This window comes from Hyla sarda, chromosome 6 (genome assembly GCF_029499605.1).
Source record: "Hyla sarda isolate aHylSar1 chromosome 6, aHylSar1.hap1, whole genome shotgun sequence".
Taxonomy (NCBI): Eukaryota; Metazoa; Chordata; class Amphibia; order Anura; family Hylidae; genus Hyla; species Hyla sarda.
Window position 1 is genome coordinate 133,614,425 of NC_079194.1, and position 24,702 is coordinate 133,639,126.

General features: G+C 47.0%; 1 protein-coding gene across 6 annotated transcripts in view; it reads right to left on the bottom strand.

The window, feature by feature from the left end:
* LOC130276127 (inter-alpha-trypsin inhibitor heavy chain H3-like) overlaps positions 1-20,061 on the bottom strand; it is a 74,592-nt gene extending 54,531 nt beyond the window's left edge. For 2 of the 6 annotated variants that reach the window (XM_056525045.1, XM_056525044.1), the window contains exon 1: positions 14,333-14,506. In XM_056525045.1, coding sequence (XP_056381020.1) covers positions 14,333-14,413 — 81 coding nt within the window. In that variant the 5' untranslated portion in view covers positions 14,414-14,506. Of the gene's footprint in view, positions 1-14,332; positions 14,507-14,969; positions 14,994-15,260; positions 15,318-20,021 lie in introns of those variants that run through there. The other 4 variants (XM_056525049.1, XM_056525048.1, XM_056525047.1 and 1 more) reach the window with 4 other exon arrangements.
* Between the last annotated feature and the right edge of the window lie 4,641 nt (positions 20,062-24,702).

The window sequence follows — 24,702 nt, forward strand, 5'->3', positions numbered from 1 at the left end:
TTCTCAGTGTGAACCTGCTTTCATCTGTGAAGAGCACAGGGCGCCAGTGACAAATTTGCCAATCTTGGTGTTCTCTGGCAAATGCCAAATGTCCTGCACAGTGTCGGGCTGTAAGCACAACCCCCACCTGTGGACGCCGGGCCCTCATACCACCCTGATGGAGTCTGTTTCTGACCTTTGAGTGGACACATGCACATTTGTGGCCTGCTGGAGGTCATTTTTCAGGGCTCTGGCAGTTCTCCTCCTTGCACAAAGGCGGAGGTAGCGGTCCTGCTGCTGGGTTGTTACCCTCCTACAGCCTCCTCCACATCTACTGATGTACTGGCCTGTCTCCAGGTAGTGCCTCCATGCTCTGGACACTATGCTGACGGACACAGCAAACCTTCTTGCCACAGCTTGAATTGATGTGCCATCCTGGATGAGCTGCACTACCTGATCCCCTTGAGTGGGTTGTATACTCCGTCTCATGCTACCGCTAGAGTGAAAGCACCGCCAGCATTCAAAAGTGACCAAAACATCGGCCAGGATGCATAGGAACTGAGAAGTGGTCTGTGGTCAACACCTGAAGAACCACTCCTTTATTGGGGATGTCTTGCCAATTGCCTATGATTTCCACCTGTTGTATGTTCCATTTGCACAACAGCTTGTGAAATTGATTGTCAATCAGTGTTGCTTCCTGAGAGGACAGTGTGATTTCACAGAAGTGTGATTGACTTGGAGTTACATTGTGTTGTTTAAGTGTTCCATTTATTTTTTTTTAGCAGTGTAGATAAAGCAAGTCCTTACATATAAAATTAAGAAAGAGCTGCTGGGAGCTGTAAATCACTGTCTATGTCAGTGATTCCCAACTGGGGTGCCCCAGCACACTGGTGTGCTGTTTGGCACTGCCCGGGGTGCCGCAGGATTTTGCCGTCAAAATATATTTTTTTTTATTTCCCGCCCCGGCCTGCACACCTGTGACTCACGGCGCCGCAGGGGGAAGAGAAGTCTGTGTGCGCTTTGCTGTGTGCACACACAGCATCCTCCAGTGTCTCCCAGGCTTCCCCAGTGTCCCCCTCCCCCTGCGGCCCAGTGAGTGAGTGCCCTGTTGGTGCCCTGCCGGCGAGGGGAAGAACATGGAAGCTGTGTCGGATTCCCATGCCAGTGTAGTGACTCGTGCCCCAGCATCTCGCTCCCCCCTGCAGCGCAGTGAATGAGTGCCCTGTTGGTGCCCTGCTGGAGCCCTGGGTCAGTGCCCTACCGGAGAGGGGAAGAACGTGGAAGCTGCGCCGGATTCCCGTGCGGTTGTAGTGAAAGATGGCTTGCTTACCCCCTCTCAACCCTTTCCCCGCCCTACCAGTCACCCATGTCCACCCTCCTGTCATCCATGTTCACCTTGTCCATTCCCCTGTCCATCCCTGTCACTCATGTTCACCCCCCCATCTGCCCCCCAGTCTACCCCTGTCACCCATGTTCACGCCCCTCATCCGCCCCCCAGTCTACCCACTGCCTCCCATGTTCACCCCCCATCCACCGCCCCCCAGTCTACTCCCTGTCACCCATGTCCACCCCCCTATTCACCCCTCTGTCCCTTTGTCACCCCTCTTTTATCCCCCTTGTCATCCTTGTCCACCCTCCTGTCACCCCTGTTCACCCCCCTATCTCCCGCGTCCACCCTCCTGTCATTCATGGTCACCCATCTGTCACCTATGTCAATCCCCAGTCCACCCCTCTGACCACCCCCCAGTCTACACCTTTCTCATCCATGCCCACCCCCCCCATTCACCCCTCTGTCTCTTTGTCACCCTAGTCCACCCCTCTCTGTCTCTCCTGTCCACCCCTGTTTTACCCCCTTGTCACCCTTTTCCACCCCTCTGACCCCCTGTCTCCCATATCCACGCTCCTGTCATCCATGTCCACCTTGGCCACCCCCCTATCCACCCCTCTGTCACCCCTGTCCATCCCCCTGTCACCCATGTCCACCCCCTATTCACCCTTCTGTCCCTTTGTCACCCCTGTACACCACTCTGCCACCCATGTACATTCCTCTACCCACCTGTCACCCATGTACACCCCTTTACACTCCTCTACACCCCTCTGCCACCCATGTACACTCCTCTACACCCATGTACACTCCTCTACACCCATCTGTCACACATGTACACTCCTCTATACACCTGTCACCCATGTACACCTTTCTACACCCCTCTGTTACCCCTTTACACCTATATGCCCCTGTATTCCTCTTCACTTTTAAAAGGGGAATCTGGAGGCTGATTTTGGTAAAGTGTGGAGCCCAATAGGTTTGTTTTGCAGGTTCAACGGTGAAAAGTTGTGGTTGGAAGAAATGGTCATGACGGTCCGGATCTGACGGAGAACAGGGAACGACGCAGAGAAGACGGCATTTGTGAGTTGCTGTATAAAGCAGCATTGTAAGCTACATACCCACAGATAAATAGATATTGTGCATTGCGGCTTTTTCCTTTTTTTTTTTTCTTGCTTCTCAACTTTGGTAGGGGTTCCTCTTTTTCCAAGGTGGGCCCCGAAAAAGGTTGGGAAGCACTGGTCTATGTAGAGTACAGGAGCTTCTTCAGGGTCCCGTACAGTACACACAGTGTCCTAAAAAAAAGTAACATGGAGCTGCCCTTACCTGGTGTCCAAAGGAGCAGCTAACTGTGGAACAGGTTAAGAGTAATACAGGTGTTTTACCAGTGAATGCCCGTTCTAATTAGTCAGTTCTTCCAGTCATTGACATGTTTCGCAGATCTGGACTGTCCGTAGCATTGTATGTTGAGTATGGTTTGAAGTTACAATGGTCCAGAAAAGACCATTGTATGCTGAAACCATTGTGTTGAGGCCATTGTAAATTGAGGGATCACTGTGTCACTATAATATCTATTCATTACATTCTATAATAGCTCTATAATATCTATTCATTACATTCTATAATAGCTCTATAATATATATTCATTACATGCTATATTAGCTCTATAATATCTCTATAATATCTATTCATTACATTCTATAATAGCTCTATAATACCTCTATAATATATATTCATGACATGCTATATTAACTCTATAATATCTATTCATTACATTCTATAATAGCTCTATAATACCTCTATAATATATATTCATGACATGCTATATTAACTCTATAATATCTATTCATTACATTCTGTATTAGCTCTATAACATCTCTATAATATCTATTCATTACATTCTATATTAGCTCTATAATATCTCTATTATCTATTCATTACATGCTGTATTAGCTCTATAATATCTCTATAATATATTAATTACATTCTGTATTAGCTCTATAATATCTATTCATTACATTTCATATTAGCTCTATAATATCTATTCATTACATTCTATATTAGCTCTATAATATCTATTCATTACATTCTATATTAGCTCTATAATATCTCTATAATATCTATTCATTACATTCTATATTAGCTCTATAATATCTCTATAATATACATTCATTACATTCTATATTAGCTCTATAATATCCATTCATTACATTCTATATTAGCGCTATAATATCTCTATAATATACATTCATTACATTCTATATGAGCTCTATAATATCTCTATAATATCTATTCATTACATTCTATATTAGCTCTATAATATCTCTATTATCTATTCATTACATGCTGTATTAGCTCTATAATATATTAATTACATTCTATATTAGCTCTATAATATCTATTCATTACATTTCATATTAGCTCTATAATATCTCTATAATATCTATTCATTACATTCTATATTAGCTCTATAATATCTCTATAATATACATTCATTACATTCTATATTAGCTCTATAATATCTCTATAATATCTATTCATTACATTCTATATTAGCTCTATAATATCTCTATAATATCTATTCATTACATTCTATATTAGCTCTATAATATCTCTATAATATACATTCATTACATTCTATATTAGCTCTATAATATCTCTATAATATCTATTCATTACATTCTATATTAGCTCTATAATATCTCTATAATATACATTCATTACATTCTATATTAGCTCTATAATATCTCTATAATATCTATTCATTACATTCTATATTAGCTCTATAATATCTCTATAATATCTATTCATTACATTCTATATTAGCTCTATAATATCTCTATAATATACATTCATTACATTCTATATTAGCTCTATAATATCTCTATAATATCTATTCATTACATTCTATATTAGCTCTATAATATCTCTATAATATACATTCATTACATTCTATATTAGCTCTATAATATCTCTATAATATCTATTCATTACATTCTATATTAGCTCTATAATATCTCTGCCCACTGTGGGCAGAGATATTAAGCTCAATGGATGTGAAGGATTTTCAGCTCGCTGCCTAGCAACCACTAAACTTCCTGTCTTGTGACCATCATTAAGAACGTTGTTCATGGCCGCACAACTCCATGGCGCCAACACATGCTTATTTAGAACTTTGGTTATGTTCATGCCCAATGTAATTAATATGTCAAAAGCAATTAATCACATGACAAATACATACAACCCAATAAATATTAGATCTGGCTCACTCCATATACATCACCTACTCCGAGCTCACCACTGAGAGAAAAAAAAGTGAAAACTCCAATTCACAGATAAGAACAATCTAGTCCGGCACTGCTGCCCAATCCAACACCCGCTCAAATAATAGACACCAGCTTTTTATTATTTTCAAATTATTTTCTTTTTGGAACACAGAGCTCTCTGCTGACATCATGACCACAGTGCTCTCTGCTGACATCTCTGTCCATTTTAGGAACTGTCCCAGAGCAGCATATGTTTTCTATGGGAATTTTCTCCTACTCTGGACAGTTCTTAAAATGGACAGAGGTGTCTGCAGAGAGCACTGTGGTCATGTTGTCAGCAGAGAGCTCTGTGTTCCAAAAAGAAAATAATTTCCTCTGTAGTATTCAGCAGCTAATAAGTACTGTAAGGATTAAGATTTTTTAATAGAAGTAATTTACAAATCTGTTTAACTTTCTGGCACCAGTTGATTAAAAAAAAAAAAAAAAGTTTTCCACCGGAGTACCACTTTAAAAAAATTTCTGTAAAACAGTATCCTGTACAAATAATGGGCTCCTAACTTTCTTTAGGTTCCTTCCTTTAGGTTCCTTCCATGAGGTGAGATAGAGGCTTTGAAGTGGTTGCAGTTATAATCTAAGCTAGTCCTTAAACTGATAATGGGGGCAGTACAGTGGTTATGTCCAAAGAATATTATCTTGCTGAAGCAGTGTGTGGTGTCCCAGCGCCAGTGGCTGTCCCCTGGTTTTGGACTGTCTCGGGCAGCCTGGCAGCACAAGGTGTTGGGCCCACTAGAGTCCTACTGTTGTATTAATTATGTGTATACTGTAATATAAAAAAATATATTTTCCTAAATTTATTTCATTATTGTTATATGTATATGTGTTTAACATGTTACTGTGCCTTTAAGGGTGTTACCCATGAGACCCTGCAGTGAGCCCCATGTGACCCTGCCTGCCAATGAGACCCCAAAAGTCTCCCCTCTATAGTGAGATGCAGGGGAGGACTTAGCCTAGTTCCATCCAGGCTCCTGAGCAACAGCTTGGCTCAGGTGTGCTGTGTGTCATGTGCTCTGAGTAGAGGCCTACTTCAAATCTAATCTCTATCCTGGTCATCCTGCAAGAAAATACTCACGTGTGGGAAATTCATGCCCCTGCAGAGAAAGCTACAGTAAATTGTCAGGACCCTAGCTACCAGAATTCATTCATTCAACTACTCCAAGTCTCTGAACAGCAACAGGACTCCCAAGGGGTTACGCTGCACTCTCGAACCAAAGGCTAGTTGTCTATGCAATTCCACCTGCATCTGCTCAGTAAAGACAGTTATCCGTAACCTGGCGTCGGTGTGTTTATTTGCTCATCATGTCTGGCCCAGGAGAAGCTGCCTCCAACCTCGGACCGTGTATAGGATAACAGTGCACTGGCGTCACAACTTGAACAGGTAATCTTACTAATACCCCATGGGAGCCACAAGTGTGCTTATTGAGTGATCCAGAGATGTAAACACAATTCATGGCAGACCCCACTGTTAGATAACACGTAAGTCATCCTTCAGCTCTGACCCATGATTGTGCAACCTAATGGTCTAAAGCAGTGCCAGTGCTCGATGTCATTTATACTGGATTCCTTTGGCACAAGATATGTTAATACATTTATTACCTTGGAGATCATATAAGTCTTATCACGTGTGATTTGAACTGCATATTAGAATCATATCTGGTTATTCACATTGTCAGAAGAATTGTTAAGCAACACAATAATAGCAACCAGTCTCAGATCTTCAGCGAAGGACATAATTGTCATTGGAACATGGGCAGCACTTACCGTATTTTTCGCCCTATAGGACGCACCGGCGTATAAGACGCACCCAATTTATAGGTGCAAAATCTAAAAAAATAAAGATTTTGAACCCAATAGTGGTCTTACCCGTGCGGACCTCCTGATGTTGCAAAACTACAACTCCCAGCATGCCCGGACAGCCGTTGGCTGTCCGGGCATGCTGGGAGTTGTAGTTTTGCAACATCTGGAGGTCCGCAGATTGAAGACCACTGCATAGGAGGTAATACTCACGTGTCCCCGCCGCTCCGGACCCGTCACCGCTGCCCTGGATGTCGCTCCATCGCTGTCGCCGTGTCCCCGTCGCTCCGGAAAGTCTCTGCTGCCGGCCGGGTATCCTCGCTCTCCGTCGCCGCCATCACGTCGTTACGCACGCTGACGCACATACGTCACGACGTGATGACGAGGAAGGAGAGCGCCGGACATACAGGGGATCCGTGAACGGAGAAGACACAGAGGAGGCAGGTAAGGTCCCTCCCGGTGTCCTGTAAGCACTAACCCGGCTATTCAGTCGGGCTGTTCGGGACCGCTGCGGTGAAATCGCGGCGGTCCCGAACAGCCCGACTGAACAGCCGGGTTAGTGTCACTTTCCCTTCAGACGCGGCGGTCAGCTTTGATCGCCGCGTCTGAAGGGTTAATACAGGGCATCACCGCGATCGGTGATGTCCTGTATTAGCCGCGGGTCCCGGCCGTTGATGGCCGCAGGGACCGCCGCGATAGGTGTGTATTCGCCGTATAGGACGCACCGACTTTTTCCCCCCAGTTTTGGGGAAGAAAAAGTGCGTCTTATACGGCAAAAAATACAGTATTTAGTGCATATAGTACTTACTGTAATTGTAATCACAGAGTGCAAAATAATGCAATAATAGAAGCAAGTGAGATGATATAGACAGACTTAGGTCTGTATTACATGCCTTCACGTGAGACAAGACTGATCAATCAATCAAAAAGCCCTTTGTATTTAATAGGGTATAATGTTAAGATGGAGTACTCTGCACCATCACTTCTGGTTATTATTCTTCGGTGAGCATCAAAACAAAACCCTGGCGCACGCATGTTTACTTGAAAAGGCATTGAACTCCAAACACTTTGTGCTCATGATTCTGTTCAATGGTTGATATGTTTCACAACAAAGTATCAAGGTACATTTATAAGGTGAACCTGCAAACAGGGCTGGTACCCTGTGCAAAATTGCCTTTTGGTGCCCCCACTCTATTATTTACTGTGTGGCTCCCAGTGTAGATCGCTGATGGAAAGCTGTGATGCAAGAGAGTAACTAGAAAAGGCTGAAACCATTAAAAACAATCGAATGGAGCCACCCTGAGCATGAACATTTACCACGGAGTCCACGGAGACATCTCAAAGTTTTGATCAGTTAGTGTCTGAGTGTTCAGACCCCACCGATCTCTAAATATAGCTGGGAGAAGCGTAGGATTATGTGCTTCACTTTCTGCTTTTTCTCTTTCACTGCTGAAGACAGACGGATTATGAAGCTCATCTTGTAAAGTGAGACAGATAGCAGCGAAGTGAGAAGTAAAGTACACAGTCTTATAAGTGTGCACTTACACTTCTTTGTATGTTTAGAAATAATTTTAAAGAAATCTCACCAATGTCACCTGCACTAACCTGTCGGTACCAACAGATAGTGCAAGTGATACTGATGACAACGGTACTAACCTTGTCCCGTACCATGGCGGGGATTTTCGGTAATCTCTTCCGTTAGCTCCGCTCCGGGCACCTTGCTTGAGGCACGGGCGGAGCTTAGTGACATCACTGCTGCTGCGAGACTCAGCAGAGAGCAGCAGCGGTTTGGGGCATGGGAGATTACCGCCATGGAACGGGACAAGGTGATTACTGTTGTTATCAGTATCACCTGCACTATCTATCGGCACCAAAAGGTTAGTGCAGGTGACACTGGTGACAGACTTCCTTTAACAAACAGCCAGGCATTTATAGGTTACCTGATATGACCCCAGACCAGACCCCTAAATGTATTCAGGCATAGCATCAGGGCAAATCATATTAAAGGGGTACTCCTGTGGAAAACAATTTTTTTTCTAATCAACTGGTGCCAGAAAGTTAAATAGATTTGTAAATTACTTTTCTTTAAAAATCTTAATCCTTCCAGAATTTATAAGCTCCTGTAAATTGTATAGTTCTTTTCTGTCTGACCACAGTGCTCTCTGCTGACACATCTGTCCATGTCAGAAACTGTCCAGAGTAGGAGCAAATCCCCATAGGAAACCTCTCCTGCTCCGGACAGTTCCTGACATGGACAGAGGTGTCAGTAGAGAGCACAGTGGTCAGATGTTTAAAAACAAAACTATACAACTTCCTCTGGAGCATACAGCAGCTGATAAATACTGTAAGGATTAGGCTTTTTAAATAGAAGTAACGTACAAATCTGTTTAACTTTCTGGCACCAGTTAATGAAAATAAAAAAATTGAACTTGAGTACCCCTTTAAACAACATGTGCGTAGTCTGCACCGCTCTGGTCTTGGGCTCATGCCAATCCTGCCCCCTATCCAGGAAGTGCCATGCATCAGGATGAGGGCTCTGTAACAGTGGCATCAGGGGAGTGAGGAAGGGAAATATAGTTTTTATGATTACCAGCTGCTTGCAGGCATTAAAAAAAATACTGGACAACCCCTTTAACCCCTTAAGGACACATGAAGTACTGGAACGTCATGTGTCCACTCCCGATCTATAACGCGGGGCCACGGCGTGGCCCCGCGTCATAGCGGGTCGGGCCCGGCCTCTAACAACGGCCGGGACCCGTGGCTAATAGCGCGCGGCATTGATCGCTGTGCCGCGCGCTATTAACCCTTTAGACGCGGCGTTCAAAGTTGAACGCCGCGTCTAAAGTGAAACCGAAAGCATGCCGGCTAGCTCAGTGGGCTGTTCGGGATAGCCGCGGTGAAATCGCGGCATCCCGAACAGCTGACAGGACAGCGGGAGGGCCCCTACCTGCCTCCTCGCTGTCCGATCGCCGAATGACTGCTCAGTGCCTGAGATCCAGGCATGAGCAGTCATGCGGCAGAATCATCGATCACTGGTTTCTTATGAGAAACCAGTGATCAATGTAAAAGATCAGTGTGTGCAGTGTTATAGGTCCCTATGGGACCTATAACACTGCAAAAAAAAAGTGCAAAAAAAAAGTGAATAAACATCATTTAACCCCTTCCCTATTAAAAGTTTGAATCACCCCCCTTTTCCCATAAAAGAAAAAACACAGTGTAAATAAAAATAAACATAAATGGTATCACCGCGTGCGGAAATGTCCGAATTATAAAAATATATCGTTAATTAAACCGCACGGTCAATGGCGTGCGCGCAAAAAAATTCCAAAGTCCAAAATAGTGCATTTTTGGTCACTTTTTATATCATGAAAAAATGAATAAAAAGCGATCAATAAGTCCTATCAATGCAAAAATGGTACCGTTAAAAACTTCAGATCACGGCGCAAAAAATGAGCCCTCATACCGCCCCATACACGGAAAAATAAAAAAGTTATAGGGGTCAGAAGATGACAATTTTAAACGTATAAATTTTTCTGCATGAAGTTATGATTTTTTCCAGAAGTGCAACAAATTCAAACCTGTATAAGTAGGGTATCATTTTAATCGTATGGACCTACAGAATAAAGATAAGGGGTCATTTTTACCGAAAAATGTACTACGTAGAAACGGAAGCCCCCAAAAGTTACAAAATGGCGTTTTTTTTTTCAATTTTGTCTCACAATGATTTTTTTTCCCGTTTCACCGTAGCTTTTTGGGCACAATGACTGACGTCATTACAAAGTAGAATTGGTGGTGCAAAAAATAAGCCATCATATGGATTTTTAGGTGCAAAATTGAAAGAGTTATGATTTTTTAAAGGCAAGGAGCAAAAAACGAAAATGCAAAAACGGAAAAAACCCCGGTCCTTAAGGGGTTAAGATGTGTATCCCTGGTGGTCTAAAGCAGTGAATTGAGGTATCTCTGGTGGTCTAGGATAGTGAATAGGTGTCACGATTCGGCTTCCAGGTAGTGGATCCTCTGTGTCAGCGAGGGATTGGCGTGGACCGTGCTAGTGGACCGGTTCTAAGAGGCTACTGGTTTTCACCAGAGCCCGCCGCAAAGCGGGATGGTCTTGCTGCGGCAGTAGCAACCAGGTCGTATCCACTAGCAACGGCTCTACCTCGCTGACTGCTGAGAAGGCGTGGGACAGAAGGACTAGGCAGAGGCAAGGTCAGACGTAGCAGAAGGTCGGGGGCAGGCGGCAAGGTTCGTAGTCAGGATGGGTAGCAGAAGTTCAGGTACACAGGCTTTGGACACACTAAACGCTTTCACTGGCACAAGGCAACAAGATCCGGCAAGGGAGTGCATGGGAGGAGGTCAGATAAAGGCAGGGAGCAGATGGGAGCCAATTAAGCTAATTGGGCCAGGCACCAATCATTGGTGCGCTGGCCCTTTAAGTCGCAGAGAGCTGGCGCGCGCGCGCCCTAGAGAGCGGAGCCGCGCGCGCCAGCACATGACAGCAGGGGACCGGGACGGGTAAGTGACCTGGGATGCGATTCGCGAGCGGGCGCGTCCCGCTGTGCGAATCGCATCCCCGACGGCCATGACAGTGCAGCGCTCCCGGTCAGCGGGACTGACCGGGGCGCTGCGGGGAGAGAGACGCCGTGAGCGCTCCGGGGAGGAGCGGGGACCCGGAGCGCTAGGCGTAACAGTACCCCCCCCCTTAGGTCTCCCCTTTTCTTTGACCGGTAACTGCCTCCCCTGGGATGAGGACACCGGGAAAGAATGGAGGGTTTCCTCAACGGCAGGCAGTACAGCAGGAGTGGGAATGGGGAGGGAGGGCAGAGGGCGAAGCCTGGCACGGGGCAGTGTGACACCAGGACGGGGGCCATGAGGAGGCACAGAGGTTTGCCTGACGGGACTGGGAGGGGGGGAGAGGCACTTCCTATGGCAGGCAGAGTCCCAGTTCTTTATCTCCCCGGTGGTCCAATCAAGGGTGGGGGAATGAAGCCGGAGCCATGGCAGACCGAGGAGGACCTCAGAGGTACAGTTGGGGAGAATGAAGAACTCAATCCTTTCGTGGTGGGGTCCGATAGACATCAGGAGGGGTTCTGTGCGGTAACGCACGGTGCAGTCCAATCTGGCTCCGTTGACCGCGGAAATGTAGAGCGGTTTGACGAGACGGGTCACCGGGATGCTGAATTTATTAACAAAGGACTCCAAAATAAAATTCCCGGAGGCACCAGAGTCCAAGCAGGCCACGGCTGAGAGGGAGGAGTTGGCTGTAGGAGAAATCCGCACGGGCACCGTGAGACGTGGAGAAGAAGACTTAGAACCAAGAGATGCCACACCCACGTGAGCTGGGTGCGTGCGTGCGTTTCCCAGGCGTGGAGGACGGATAGGGCAATCCACCAAGAAATGCTCGGTACTGGCACAGTACAGACAGAGATTTTCTTCTCTACGGCGATTCCTCTCTTCCTGGGTCAGGCGAGACCGATCCACTTGCATGGCCTCCTCGGCGGGAGGCCCAGGCATAGACTGCAAAGGATGCTGTGGGAGAGGTGCCCAGAGATCTAAGTCTTTTTCCTGGCGGAGCTCTTGGTGTCGCTCAGAAAAACGCATGTCAATGCGGGTAGCCAAATGGATGAGTTCTTGGAGGTTGGCAGGAATCTCTCGTGCGGCCAGCACATCCTTGATGCGACTGGATAGGCCTTTTTTAAAGGTCGCGCAGAGAGCCTCGTTATTCCAGGATAGTTCAGAAGCAAGAGTACGGAATTGTATGGCGTACTCGCCAACGGAAGAATTACCCTGGACCAGGTTCAACAGGGCAGTCTCGGCAGAAGAAGCTCGGGCTGGCTCCTCGAAGACACTCCGGAGTTCAGCGAAGAAGGCCTGGACTGTGGCTGTGGCAGGATCATTGCGGTCCCAGAGCGGTGTGGCCCAAGACAAGGCCTTTCCTGAAAGAAGGCTTACTACGAACGCCACCTTAGACCGTTCTGAAGGAAACAAGTCCGACAACATCTCCATATGCAGGGAACACTGAGACAAAAATCCACGGCAGAGTTTAGAGTCCCCATCAAATTTGTCCGGCAGGGACAAGCGGAGGTTAGGAGCGGCCACTCGCTGCGGAGGAGGTGCAGGAGCTGGCGGAGGAGATGGTTGCTGCTGTAGCAGAGGCAGAAGTTGCTGTAACATGGCGGTCAACTGCGACAGCTGCTGTCCTTGTTGGGCAATCTGCTGCGATTGCTGAGCGACCACCGTGGGAAGATCAGCGAGACTTGGCAGCGGCACCTCAGCGGGATCCATGGCCGGATCTACTGTCACGATTCGGCTTCCAGGTAGTGGATCCTCTGTGTCAGCGAGGGATTGGCGTGGACCGTGCTAGTGGACCGGTTCTAAGAGGCTACTGGTTTTCACCAGAGCCCGCCGCAAAGCGGGATGGTCTTGCTGCGGCAGTAGCAACCAGGTCGTATCCACTAGCAACGGCTCTACCTCGCTGACTGCTGAGAAGGCGTGGGACAGAAGGACTAGGCAGAGGCAAGGTCAGACGTAGCAGAAGGTCGGGGGCAGGCGGCAAGGTTCGTAGTCAGGATGGGTAGCAGAAGTTCAGGTACACAGGCTTTGGACACACTAAACGCTTTCACTGGCACAAGGCAACAAGATCCGGCAAGGGAGTGCATGGGAGGAGGTCAGATAAAGGCAGGGAGCAGATGGGAGCCAATTAAGCTAATTGGGCCAGGCACCAATCATTGGTGCGCTGGCCCTTTAAGTCGCAGAGAGCTGGCGCGCGCGCGCCCTAGAGAGCGGAGCCGCGCGCGCCAGCACATGACAGCAGGGGACCGGGACGGGTAAGTGACCTGGGATGCGATTCGCGAGCGGGCGCGTCCCGCTGTGCGAATCGCATCCCCGACGGCCATGACAGTGCAGCGCTCCCGGTCAGCGGGACTGACCGGGGCGCTGCGGGGAGAGAGACGCCGTGAGCGCTCCGGGGAGGAGCGGGGACCCGGAGCGCTAGGCGTAACAATAGGTTATTGTTTCATTGGTGGTCTAGTGGAGTGAAAGGATTAATGGCAGCATCCCTGGTGGTCAAGGACAGTAAAAGGGTTGACTTATAATGGGGCCCATCAGATTCCACCACTGTTGAGTTTTGAATTGCACCACAAGTTCCACTATTTTTCCTGTCAAATTTGACAAAACCTGCAAGAGAGGCTTATGTCTGAGATTCAGCATTTAGAGAGGCTTTATATCAGCCACATGCACCATGGGAATCAGTCTCAAATAAGCTGACGCATTGGGGTAGATTTAATAAAATTGCCTTATTTGCCCATAGCAACCAGTCACAGGTCAGCTTTCATTACTTAATTTGCTCTGGTAAAATAAGAGTTGAGCTGTGATTCATTACTATGAACAAATAAGATTTTTGGGATAATAACGTAGGCATGCTCTGTAACCTGTGAAGATAAAACTTGACCATCACTATTGTTAATGGTCTGATACCATCTTATCTCTACATTTTGCCTGGTGAAAGTGTGCAGTGACCATTGCCAACCACCAGCTGCAGCAGTCACATGCAGGACCAGGAACAACAGCAGGGGTATGTAACCTTCCACTCTGCCATCGCCTGCTAGCTGCCCCTTTACTATGAAAGGGGTTATTTAGGATTACAAAATTGGCACCACACCTGTACTCAGGTTGTATGTGGTATTGCAACTGTTCCAAAAATTTTGAAAGTATTTAACATGAAACAAATATAAACAATAGGTAATTAACTGATGACACATTCCTTTTGATCCCTTAGTGGTAACCAAAACTGTGCCCTATCATATATATGACAATCATGGTATCATACTGGGAAAAATAGTATGTAGCACTCTTCTGACTAGTTGCTTTCATCAGGATAGAAGCTCTGACACTTCATGGATTCAGTACTCACCAAAGCGCCATTGGGGGGTCCAGCGATACAAACTATAAGGAGCACAGTAGTGAATACAAGACCGTGCCTGAAGAGCTCCATGGCAAATCTGTTCCCAGCGTGCAGCGACCACTGTGGGTTAATGGATAACTGGCCTCAAACCCTCAGCCTCAGCCGTTCCCTGCAGGTTGAGGGGCTGGGGTACAACTCCACTAGAATTCTAACGAATTGCAATGAAGAGATAAACAGCAGCCAGACAAATGTTTGCTGAAAGGCCATGCAGACCCTGCTGCCAAGATTTCTGGTCTAAGCTGCACACAAGGAATAATAGCACTATCATGCTATTAAAAAATAAATAAACCACCACCCCATTAGAACAGTATTTTGATTTATGGTGTGATTGAAGTTCTACATTTCAGAGCCTACAACTCTGAAGAGAAGTAGTCACCCATAGCAACCAGATTGCTTTTTTTAAATAAGCTTCTGAAAATGAAAGACACAATTTGATTGGCTGCTATGGGCAAATGGACCACTGTTCTTCTACACAGGTTTTGATAAATCACCCCCAAAGAGCAGTGCATTCGGGGAGTGGCCTGGATGCTGAGCTGAGCAGACGCATGCTGCAGTAGCTCCGCTTTGAAACCGTGCTTTCACTCACCCTGCTATCATCCTGGACTCCCTGATCCTTCCTCAGAGGCTCTGGAAATGAAGTGGATCACTTGGCTCCATCATACCGCACCATAAAGGCAACCCAGCAGCGGCGGCAAAACTAAAACCGTTCGCCCGCGCTGTCTCTCAAGATGGCTCCTGACAGCTGTCTCACATGGGTGCTCCCGCTGCTGTTGGATCATCAACTGCTGTCTTTACCATCCCTGCCTGCTAACCTGACCCTAGGGGAGGTATCTCCTCAGCTGTTAACGGCCATCACGACCTGCAAAACTTCACTTACTAGTATGCTGGAGGAAGTTAGAGTGGATCTCGGATTACTGCTGCAGGACCTCCACAACCTCAGGAACAGGATGCGCCATGCGGAGGACCACATCTCTACTGTGGAAGATAACATGGCTCCCTTACCTGCTTCCATCACAGTCCTCGAGCGCACGGCCTCCCAGTGGTAGGAAAAAACAGACAATCTGGAGAACAGACTGCGGAGGAACATCCTCGGTATTGTGGGCCTTCCAGAGCGCTCTGAGGGCCAGGATCCGGGCCTATTTGTGGAGCCCAACACTCCCTTCTCCACAGCCTATGCGGTGGAAAGAGCTTGCCATGTGCTGATGCGCCCCCTTCCACCTGGGGCCCCACCACGTCCACTCCTGGCCCGTATGCTTAATTGCAGTGACTGGGACCTGGCCTTGCGCCTGCTGCGCCGCTTACCTGAAATCATGTACAATGGCTCTCCGGTGTCTTCCCGCACTTCTCCCCGGATCTTCAAAAGAAGCGTGCCGCATTCCAATCTGTTAAGCGGAAACTTCGTGAATTGGCGGTGCCTTACTCGATGGTCTACCCTGCCCAGCTCCAGATAGTGGACGGGGAACGCACTCTTTTTTTTTTTCCTCACCCCCCAGGTGGCTGATGAGTGGGCCTCTCGACGACGCAATGCTAGGCTGCAAGCTTCTTTCCAGGAGTGACACTCCATTTACACGCACCTTCGCCAGACGACTGCCTATAAGGTTGCTGCTGCCTTCTCCTCATGTGAGGATCTACTACCTCGGCAGTGGACCTTGTCATGAGTACTGTACCCAGCTCTGGCCTGTACCAGACCCGGTCCTGGACGTTCCCCATATCTATGTTTGCCCTCTGATGGGAGCCACCCTGATGGGAGATTTGTTTTCGTCTCCTTCCTCACAGATATCTCCCCATATGTTCTCCTGGGTGTTTATGTCCCGCCCATGGGCTCCCTAGATGTACTCCACCAGGCAGCTGTGTTTGCTGCTTCTTTCCCTGGGGCCAAGACCCTATGTATGGGTGACCTCAATAATGTATTGGACTCCAGATTGGATTGGGTTCTGCTACTGACTCTCGACTTTCTCACACTCCATTAGCTGCATTACTCTCAGAGCTGGGGTGGTTGGATTTTTATAGACACTTCCACCCGTGTACTCGCACATTCTCTTGCCAGGCAGCAGGCTATAACTCTCTCTCACAAATTGATTTTATGATAGGCAACCCTTTGTTAATTCCCTTAGTGAAGGCCCTAGCTTATGTTATGTCAGACCACTCTCCGTTATTGTTGACCCTGGAACTACCAAGTCCCCCAATGGTTAGAAGCTGGAGGTTTAATACATACTGGTTGTCCCTTCAAGGCCCTCATGATGGTATCCCGATACAAGTGCAGATATTTATGAATGATCACAGGGACACCGAGGACAAAATAATGGTCTGGGAATCCGCTAAAGCCTTTTTGCGCGGTTGCTTACAATCCGCCATTTCCTATCACAAGCGGGAATCGGCGCGAGAGGAGAATGAGTTAGAGACACGATGATCTGGTCTGGAAAGGAATTATGTGACTGACCCTACTGACGCACACAGGCATGACTGGCTCCAGGCTGGCTGACTATCTAAAGTGTTTGCAGGAGAGGGCGGCTCAAAAACTTTTCTTTAACAGTCAAGTGGCCTTTGAGTTGGGCAACCAGTCTAGCAAGCTGCTGGCTCATCTTATTCATCAAAATTTGCTTTCTCAAACAGTACTGCAGATTCGTGCCTCAGATGGCTCCATCTTAACTAACAATGCTGATATTTCAGACGGGTTTGCTGTTTTCTATTCTGATTTGTACTCCTCACAAGCCACTTATTCACACTCTGACTTGGCTTCCTTCCTGGACGTTTTTCCTTGTCTCTCTAGTGACAGCGCTGCTTCTCTGGAATCTGGCTTCACAATGGAGGAATTAACTGATGCCTTGGGTTTCTTAGTGAGAGGTAAATCGGCGGGCCCCGATGGTCTTCCAATGGAAGTGTATCAACAGTATAGGGAGCAGCTGGCTCCCTGTCTGTATATGTATCAGGCAGCTTTTGCTGCGAATAAACTCCCTGATTCATTCTACGACGCCTTCATTGTGGTAATTTTAAAGCCAAACCAGGAACCACTAGACTGTGGCTCATACAGTCCCATTTCTATTTTAAACTTAGATTATAAGTTACTTAGTAAATGTTAGCCACCACACTCAACCGGGTTATACTGGAGGTTATCCATATGGACCAATCAGGCTTTACTGTCCCAGGTGAGAGTTGCACAAAGGGAGGACTGGGCAATGGCCTCCCTAGATGCTGCTAAGTCCTTTGACTCCATAGAGTGGCCCTTCCTCCTTGAGGTCTTGAGTCGCTTTGGGTTTGGCCCAAACTTTATTAAATGGATATTGCTACTTTATAGCTCCTCGATAGCCCAGATGTCTGTCAATGAGTACTTTCCCCATATTTTGCCCTTGCTAGGGGCACGCGGCAGGGGTGCCCTATTTCTCCCTTACTCTTTGCAATTGCCATTGAGCCTTTAGCTCTGCAGATATGTCAACACCGTGATTATTCTAGAATACGTGTTGGCTCAAGGGAGGATAGGGTAAGCCTCTACGCCGATGACATGATACTTTTCATGTCTAACTCGACTGAGGCCCTTCCTATTGAAATCATGCCTATTGATAGGTTTGGTGACTATTCTGGACTGAGAATAAATTGGGATAAATCTGTTTTCATGCCCCTGAGGGATGCTTCCTGGGCAGTGTGCTTCTATGGCTTGGAGGTTGTCTCCCACTTTAAATATCTTGGTATTCATGTTAACCGGGCATTTGGGGATGACCACCTGATGAATATTCAAACCTTGCTCCAATTCGTTTGTGAGAAGTTTCGGGTTTGGGCGACCTTGCCGCTTTCTGTGGCTGGTCGCATCAAACTCTTAAAAATAGTGGTCCTAAAATGCTTATATGTGCTTGAGCATGCCTCTGCCCCGGTGTCGTTCTTTAAATAGTTGCATGCCCTTTTCACATCCTTTGTGTGGGGAGAGAATAGATCCAAACTTAAATAGTCTCTCCTGTAGCGCTCCAAAAGTCGGGGAGGCATGTCGCTCCCTGACATTCACCTGTACTACTTGGCGGAACAGCTCCGTTACCTTAGACACTGGGTGGTCTCATCAGTCAACAGTGAACATCACCTTGCCCAGTATCTCCATCTTGCCCAACTGTGGCCTGTCCTGGAGGGTGAGTCTGGAACGGGTGGTCCTTGGTTGACCTTACATAGACTGGCCTCTCAGGTTTGGGTAACATCAAAAAAGCTTCTTGTATACACGGATACCATGATAGACAGTTGTGGTCTGATCCCTCACTTCCTCATTTCTCTGCTGGATCCTCAGATGGGCGGCCTTAAGCCCGCACACATCGTTTGGAACAATAACTTCCGGACGCTGGGGAGCGGAGCTCTGAAAGCAAGTGAACGGAGTACCCCTTTAACTGAAGAAGACTGGAGTGACGCTCTATCTTCTCACTTAAATGCATCTCCTGCTGTTAATAATAGACTCAACTATATATGTTTCACCAGTCATACCTCACACCGACACGCTTAGTTAAAATGGGCAGATGTCCAAACATGAATTGGCATAGATGTGGAGTTAGTGGGGCGGATTACATACAAATGATGTGGCTCTGCCAGCCCATACATGATTTCTGGAGTAAAATACAGCACTTTCTGGGAACCCTGCTGCAGTACCCCTTATTAACAGATATTAGGTCCTGCCTACTGGGTCTCTTTGAGGAGGAACAGTGGTCGCGCGCAAATCCATAGCCTTGCACTGAGCTTGATAGATCCTAGATCCCCTACCCTAGCTGACTGAAAAGCCCTGGTGAATACCACTGTAATGTATGAATACCTGGTTTATAGACAACATAAGAATCACCCCAAATCTCATAAAATCTGGTCCTCCTGGTGTGCTTCTCTGCAGGCAAACTTCACAATATCTCGATTTTTGGCCCTCAGAGACCAGCTGAGCTCCTCCCCATAGCCACTATCATAATATTCTTGGTTGCACTCCCTATTTCAGTACTCTGCTACAAGATGTTGGATCTCTACCTGCTTACACACTCCTCCTCCCTCCCCCCCCCCCTTTTTCCCCCTCGTTTCATTCCAAGTTAGACCAGTTTGCCCATACATCTGTCCAGTTTTTGGCCTGTCTTTAGGCAAATTGTATGTTTTTAGTCATGTCTTGTCTATTGTGTGTGCTATTGTTTAAGTTCCCACTTTCAGTGGTTGGTTATTTATGGGTAGAGGTTCATACTGTTATTACCATGTATTGCTATGGGAACCTGATTAAGTCTCTCATTAAAGTTAAAATTACTCTCCATACACTGACTTCCCACTGGGATTGCGTTTATTCACAGTAAGGAACCGAATGTGGGTTATGGATGTGCGACATGTTGCAGATTTCAGATTTTGATATGTTTGATGCAGATAAAAATTGCAAGGAAAATCATGTACACGTATCCTCGTATGGATTTTGACACAGATATACTGTAGCATTAACTATACTGAAAGTTTTATAAAAAAAAAAAAATTTTATTCTGTACAATCCTCAAGATCTGTTTGTGGTCTTTGAATGTAAACAGCTGGGTAGTCAGGAAGGATTTTCCATGAATTCTTTGATACCATGTATCTGTGCTGAGGAAATTTAAGAATAGCAATATAAAAAATATATATATATATATATAAAAAATAAAAGCCATTAATTACTCACCGGTAATTCTGTTTCCTCGTAGTCACAACAGCACCACCAGAGAGAGATGGACTCCTCCCCCAGGGACAGGAAACCTACATCATAAAAGGAAGCACAGCCCTACCTAGCCTCAGTGAGTTACCAAGAACCCTTTATAGCCTTCACATTAAAATAAAATTTGAAATTGCTTCCTATTAAACATAGAAATACTAAAATAACTGACACTATCACGTCAGGCTAACAACATACTATACAATAATAGTAGAAGTAACTTCTTTTCTCCTAACTAAAACATAATAATGCACAATCAATCACTATTAGATTATTTCTCTAACCCGTGATGGAAGAAACCCAGTACACAGAAATAAAGAGGTGGGAAGGCTGTGGTGCTGTCGTGACTAAGAGGAAACAGAATTACCGGTGAGTAATTACCGGCATTCCACCCCGTCACGACAGCACCAGAGAGAACACCAGAGTGCCAGAATTAGGGTGGGACCACCGCCTGGAGGACTTTCTGTCCAAAGAGAGAGAAGAGAAATCAGCCAAGTTTAGCCTGTAGTGCCGAAAAAAAAGTATGTGGCGACGACCAGGTGGCCGCTTTACAGATCTGCTCAATAGAAGCCCCTCTCCTTTCAGCCCAAGAAGAAGCTATAGCCCTAGTGGAGTGAGCTCTTATATTATCTGGCGGAGAAAGCCCTACCGATAAATATGCAGAGGATATAGCCTGGCAGATCCATCTAGAAAGGGAATCCTTTGCAGTCTTGTTCCCCTTGCTAGGCCCCGCAAACTGAACAAAAAGACTATCTGATTTACTAAAGTCCCTTGTTCTATCGACATACTCTAGCACACACCTCCTAACATCTAAGTTATGAAAAGATCTTTTTGTATCATTAGATGGGTTGGCACAAAAGGAGGGGAGAATAATCTCCTGGGACATATGGAAGGCCGATACCACCTTTGGTAGAAAGGCAGGATCTGGGCTAATTACAATTCTGTCATTCAGGATCTTTGTGTATGGCTCTTTAAAGGATAAAACTGCAAGCTCTCCTACCTGGCTGGCTGTTGTAATAGCCACTAAGAAGACTGTCTTCTGAGTCAGGACCGAGAGAGGAATTTCTGACAAGGGCTCAAACGGCTGCCTACTCAAAGCATTTAGCACTACTGAAAGATCCCAAGCAGGAGTTTTAACACTTGTTGATAACTGCAACCTGTTAACTGATCTAAAAAATCTCCTAATCCACAGGTGATCAGCAATCTTTTGGCTAAAGGCAGACACCTGAACTTTAAGAGTGGCTGCTCTCAACCCTTTCTCAAGGCCCTTCTGAAGAAAGTCCAGAATGACTGCAATGTTAGGTTTGTCAAAGTCTATATTAGCAAGGCCCACTACCTCCAAGAACTTCCTCCAGATCCTGAAGTAGACCTTGTTTGTAACCGGCTTCCAAGCCTGAAGAAGGTCAATTACAGCATCTGAAAGGCCCTTAGATCTTAGAACTAGCCTTTCAAAAACCAGGCCGTCAGGTGTAGGCTTCGCACTTCTGGATGTAGTAGCGGACCCTGCATCAGAAGATCCGGTATCTCTGGAAGGACCCAAGGATCTGAAACTGACATTGTCCTTAGGCAGGAGAACCAAGCCCTCCGAGGCCAGAAGGGGGCGATCAGAATCACTCTGGCCCTGTCCTCTCTGATCTTCTTGATGACCCTAAGTATGAGCACAAGCGGGGGAAAAGCATAAGCCAACTCCCACCCCCACTTATGGGACAAAAGCATCTACCCCTAAAGGACTGCCTAACATGGACAGGGAGAATTATTTTTTTTTTTACTTGCCTGTTCTGTCTGCTGGCAAATAAATCCACCTGAGGGGTGCCCCACAGATCTGAGATCTTCCGAAAGACTGCTGGGTTTAACTGCCACTCTCCCTGACGAACTTGATGCCTGCTCAAGAAGTCTGCCCTGACGTTTAGCTGTCCATTCAGATGAACAGTTGAGATGGAATTCACTTAATTCTCGGCCAGCGACAAGATCTGGAAAGATAACATCATTAAACTATCACTTCTAGTGGTACCCTGCCTATTAATTATGGATACTGCAGTACTGATCTTTAATGGAGGACCCTAAAGCTTGTAACGCACAAAACATAGCTACCGTATATACTCGAGTATAAGCCGACCCGAGTATAAGCCGAGACCCCTAATTTCAACCCAAAATCCCAGGAAAAGTTATTGACTCGAGTATAAGCCTAGGGTGGGAAATACATCATCCCCCCCCCTGTCCTCATCCAGACCCGTCATTAACATCCTCATCATCATCACCGCCTGTCATCATCCAGACCCTCATCATCATCACCTGTCATCATCCCCTTGTCATCATTCCACACATCCCCCCTTCATCATCCCCTTGTCATCATCCCACACATCCCCTTCATCATCCCCTTGTCATCATCCCCACCCCCTTCATCATCCCCTTGTCATCATCCCACACACCCCCCTTCATCATCCCCTTGTCATCATCCCACACATCCCCCCTTCATCATCCCCTTGTCATCATCCCACACATCCCCCCTTCATCATCCCCTTGTCATCATCCCCTTGTCATCATCCCCACCCCCCTTCATCATCCCCTTGTCATCATCCCACACCCCCCCTTCATCATCCCACACCCCCCCCTTCATCATCCCACCCCCCCCCCCTTCATCATCCTCTTCTCATCATCCGCCCTCAGTGGTCTTCAACCTGCGGACCTCCAGAGGTTTCAAAACTACAACTCCCAGCAAGCCCGGGCAGCCATCAGCTGTCCGGGCTTGCTGGGAGTTGTAGTTTTGAAACCTCCGGAGGTCCGCAGGTTGAAGACCACTGCGGCCTTCGACATCATCCAGCCCCCTCTCACCCCCCTTTAGTTCTGTACAGTACTCACCTCCGCTCGGCGCTGGTCCGGTGCTGCAGGGCTGTCCGGTGAGTAGGTCGTCCGGTGGGATAGTGGTTCCGGGCTGCTATCTTCACCGGGGGCGCCTCTTCTCCGCGCTTCCGGCCCGGAATAGAGGCGTTGCCTTGACAATGACGCAGAAGTACGTTGGCAATGAACGTACCTCTGCGTCGTTGTCAAGGCAACGTGACTATTCTGGGGCCGGGCCCGAAGCGCTTAGAAGAGGCCTCCCCGGTGAAGATAGCAGCCCGGAACCACTATCCCACCGGACCACCTCCTCTCCGGACAGTCCTGCAGCACCGGACCAGCGCCGAGCGGAGGTGAGTACTGTACAGAACTAAAGGGGGGTGAGAGGGGGCTGGATGATGTCGAAGGCCGCAGTGGTCTTCAACCTGCGGACCTCCGGAGGTTTCAAAACTACAACTCCCAGCAAGCCCGGACAGCCGATGGCTGCCCGGGCTTGCTGGGAGTTGTAGTTTTGAAACCTCTGGAGGTCCGCAGGTTGAAGACCACTGCGGGTGGAGAGTTCACTCGAGTATAAGCCGAGGGGGGTGTTTTCAGCACGAAAAATTGTGCTGAAAAACTCGGCTTATACTCGAGTATATACGGTAACAATTCTTTGTAGTTAGAGGAAGTGTGTCTAATCAATGTGTCCCAGGAACCCTGAAGGTCTCTGTCCCCTACATGAGCTCCCCACCCCCAGTGGCTAGCATCCGTAGTAACTACCAAGGGAGAATGAACCTTCCAATCTAACCCCCTCTCTAAGTTATAATCCACCAACCACCACCCTAGAGAAGCAATTACAGACCGGGGTAGAAGGATAACTCTCTCCAATCCCCTTTGAGACCCATCCCATTTGCCAAAGCCTCTAACTGCAGGGACCTGGAATGGAATTGGACCCAGGGTACAGCAAGGATGGCTGAAGTGAATAACCCTAATAAGGACATCCCTTTCCTAATAGTAATGCTTGGAGATTTACAAACCTCTGTGACTAAAGACTTAAGTTAAGCAATTTTCTGGGCAGGTAAAAAGGATTTATGAAGTGTGGAATCTAAGAGAATTCCCAAAAATACCCTTTGTTGCATAGGGGAAGATGACTTTTCCCAGTTCACCAATCAACCAAGTTTATTTAGAACTTTACAAGTGTAATCTAAGAAACACTGTACCTTTTCCCTTGTCTCGGCAACCGGAAGGAAGTCGTCCAGATAAGGGGAAAAGACCCCCCTCCTCCTCTCTGATGTGGGCTGCCATTTCTGAGATAATTTTGGTAAAGACTCTCAGGGCCACTGCAATCCCGAAAGGGAGGGCTCGAAACTGAAAATGCATAAGATGAGAGTCCATGTAAACCACCAGTCTCAGATATTTCTGGTAGTCCTGGTGAATGGGAACATGCAAGTAAGTGTCCATCAAATCCAGTGAGGCCATGTAACAGTCCTTTGAGAGAAGGTTGATTGTTGACTTGATAGTATACAAGGAGTTCAAGATGGAGACTAAGAACCGGTTCAGAGGCTTTAAGTTTATAATTAGCCTGTAGGATCAGTTTGGCTTTTTTATTAGAAAGAGGGAGGAGTAAAATCCCTGACCTAACTCTTCCTGAGGTACTGGACTAGAGCCCATTTCCGAACCAGCGATCTTACTTCTCTCTCTAAAGAGGACTGACCTGTTTGAGACTGACAGTTTGTGACGAGGAATAGAGTGGGCGGCAGGCTGGAGAACTTTAAACGCAGTCCGAACTTTATAGAGTCCCGGACCCAAGAACTTCCAGCTATCTTTTCCCACTCTG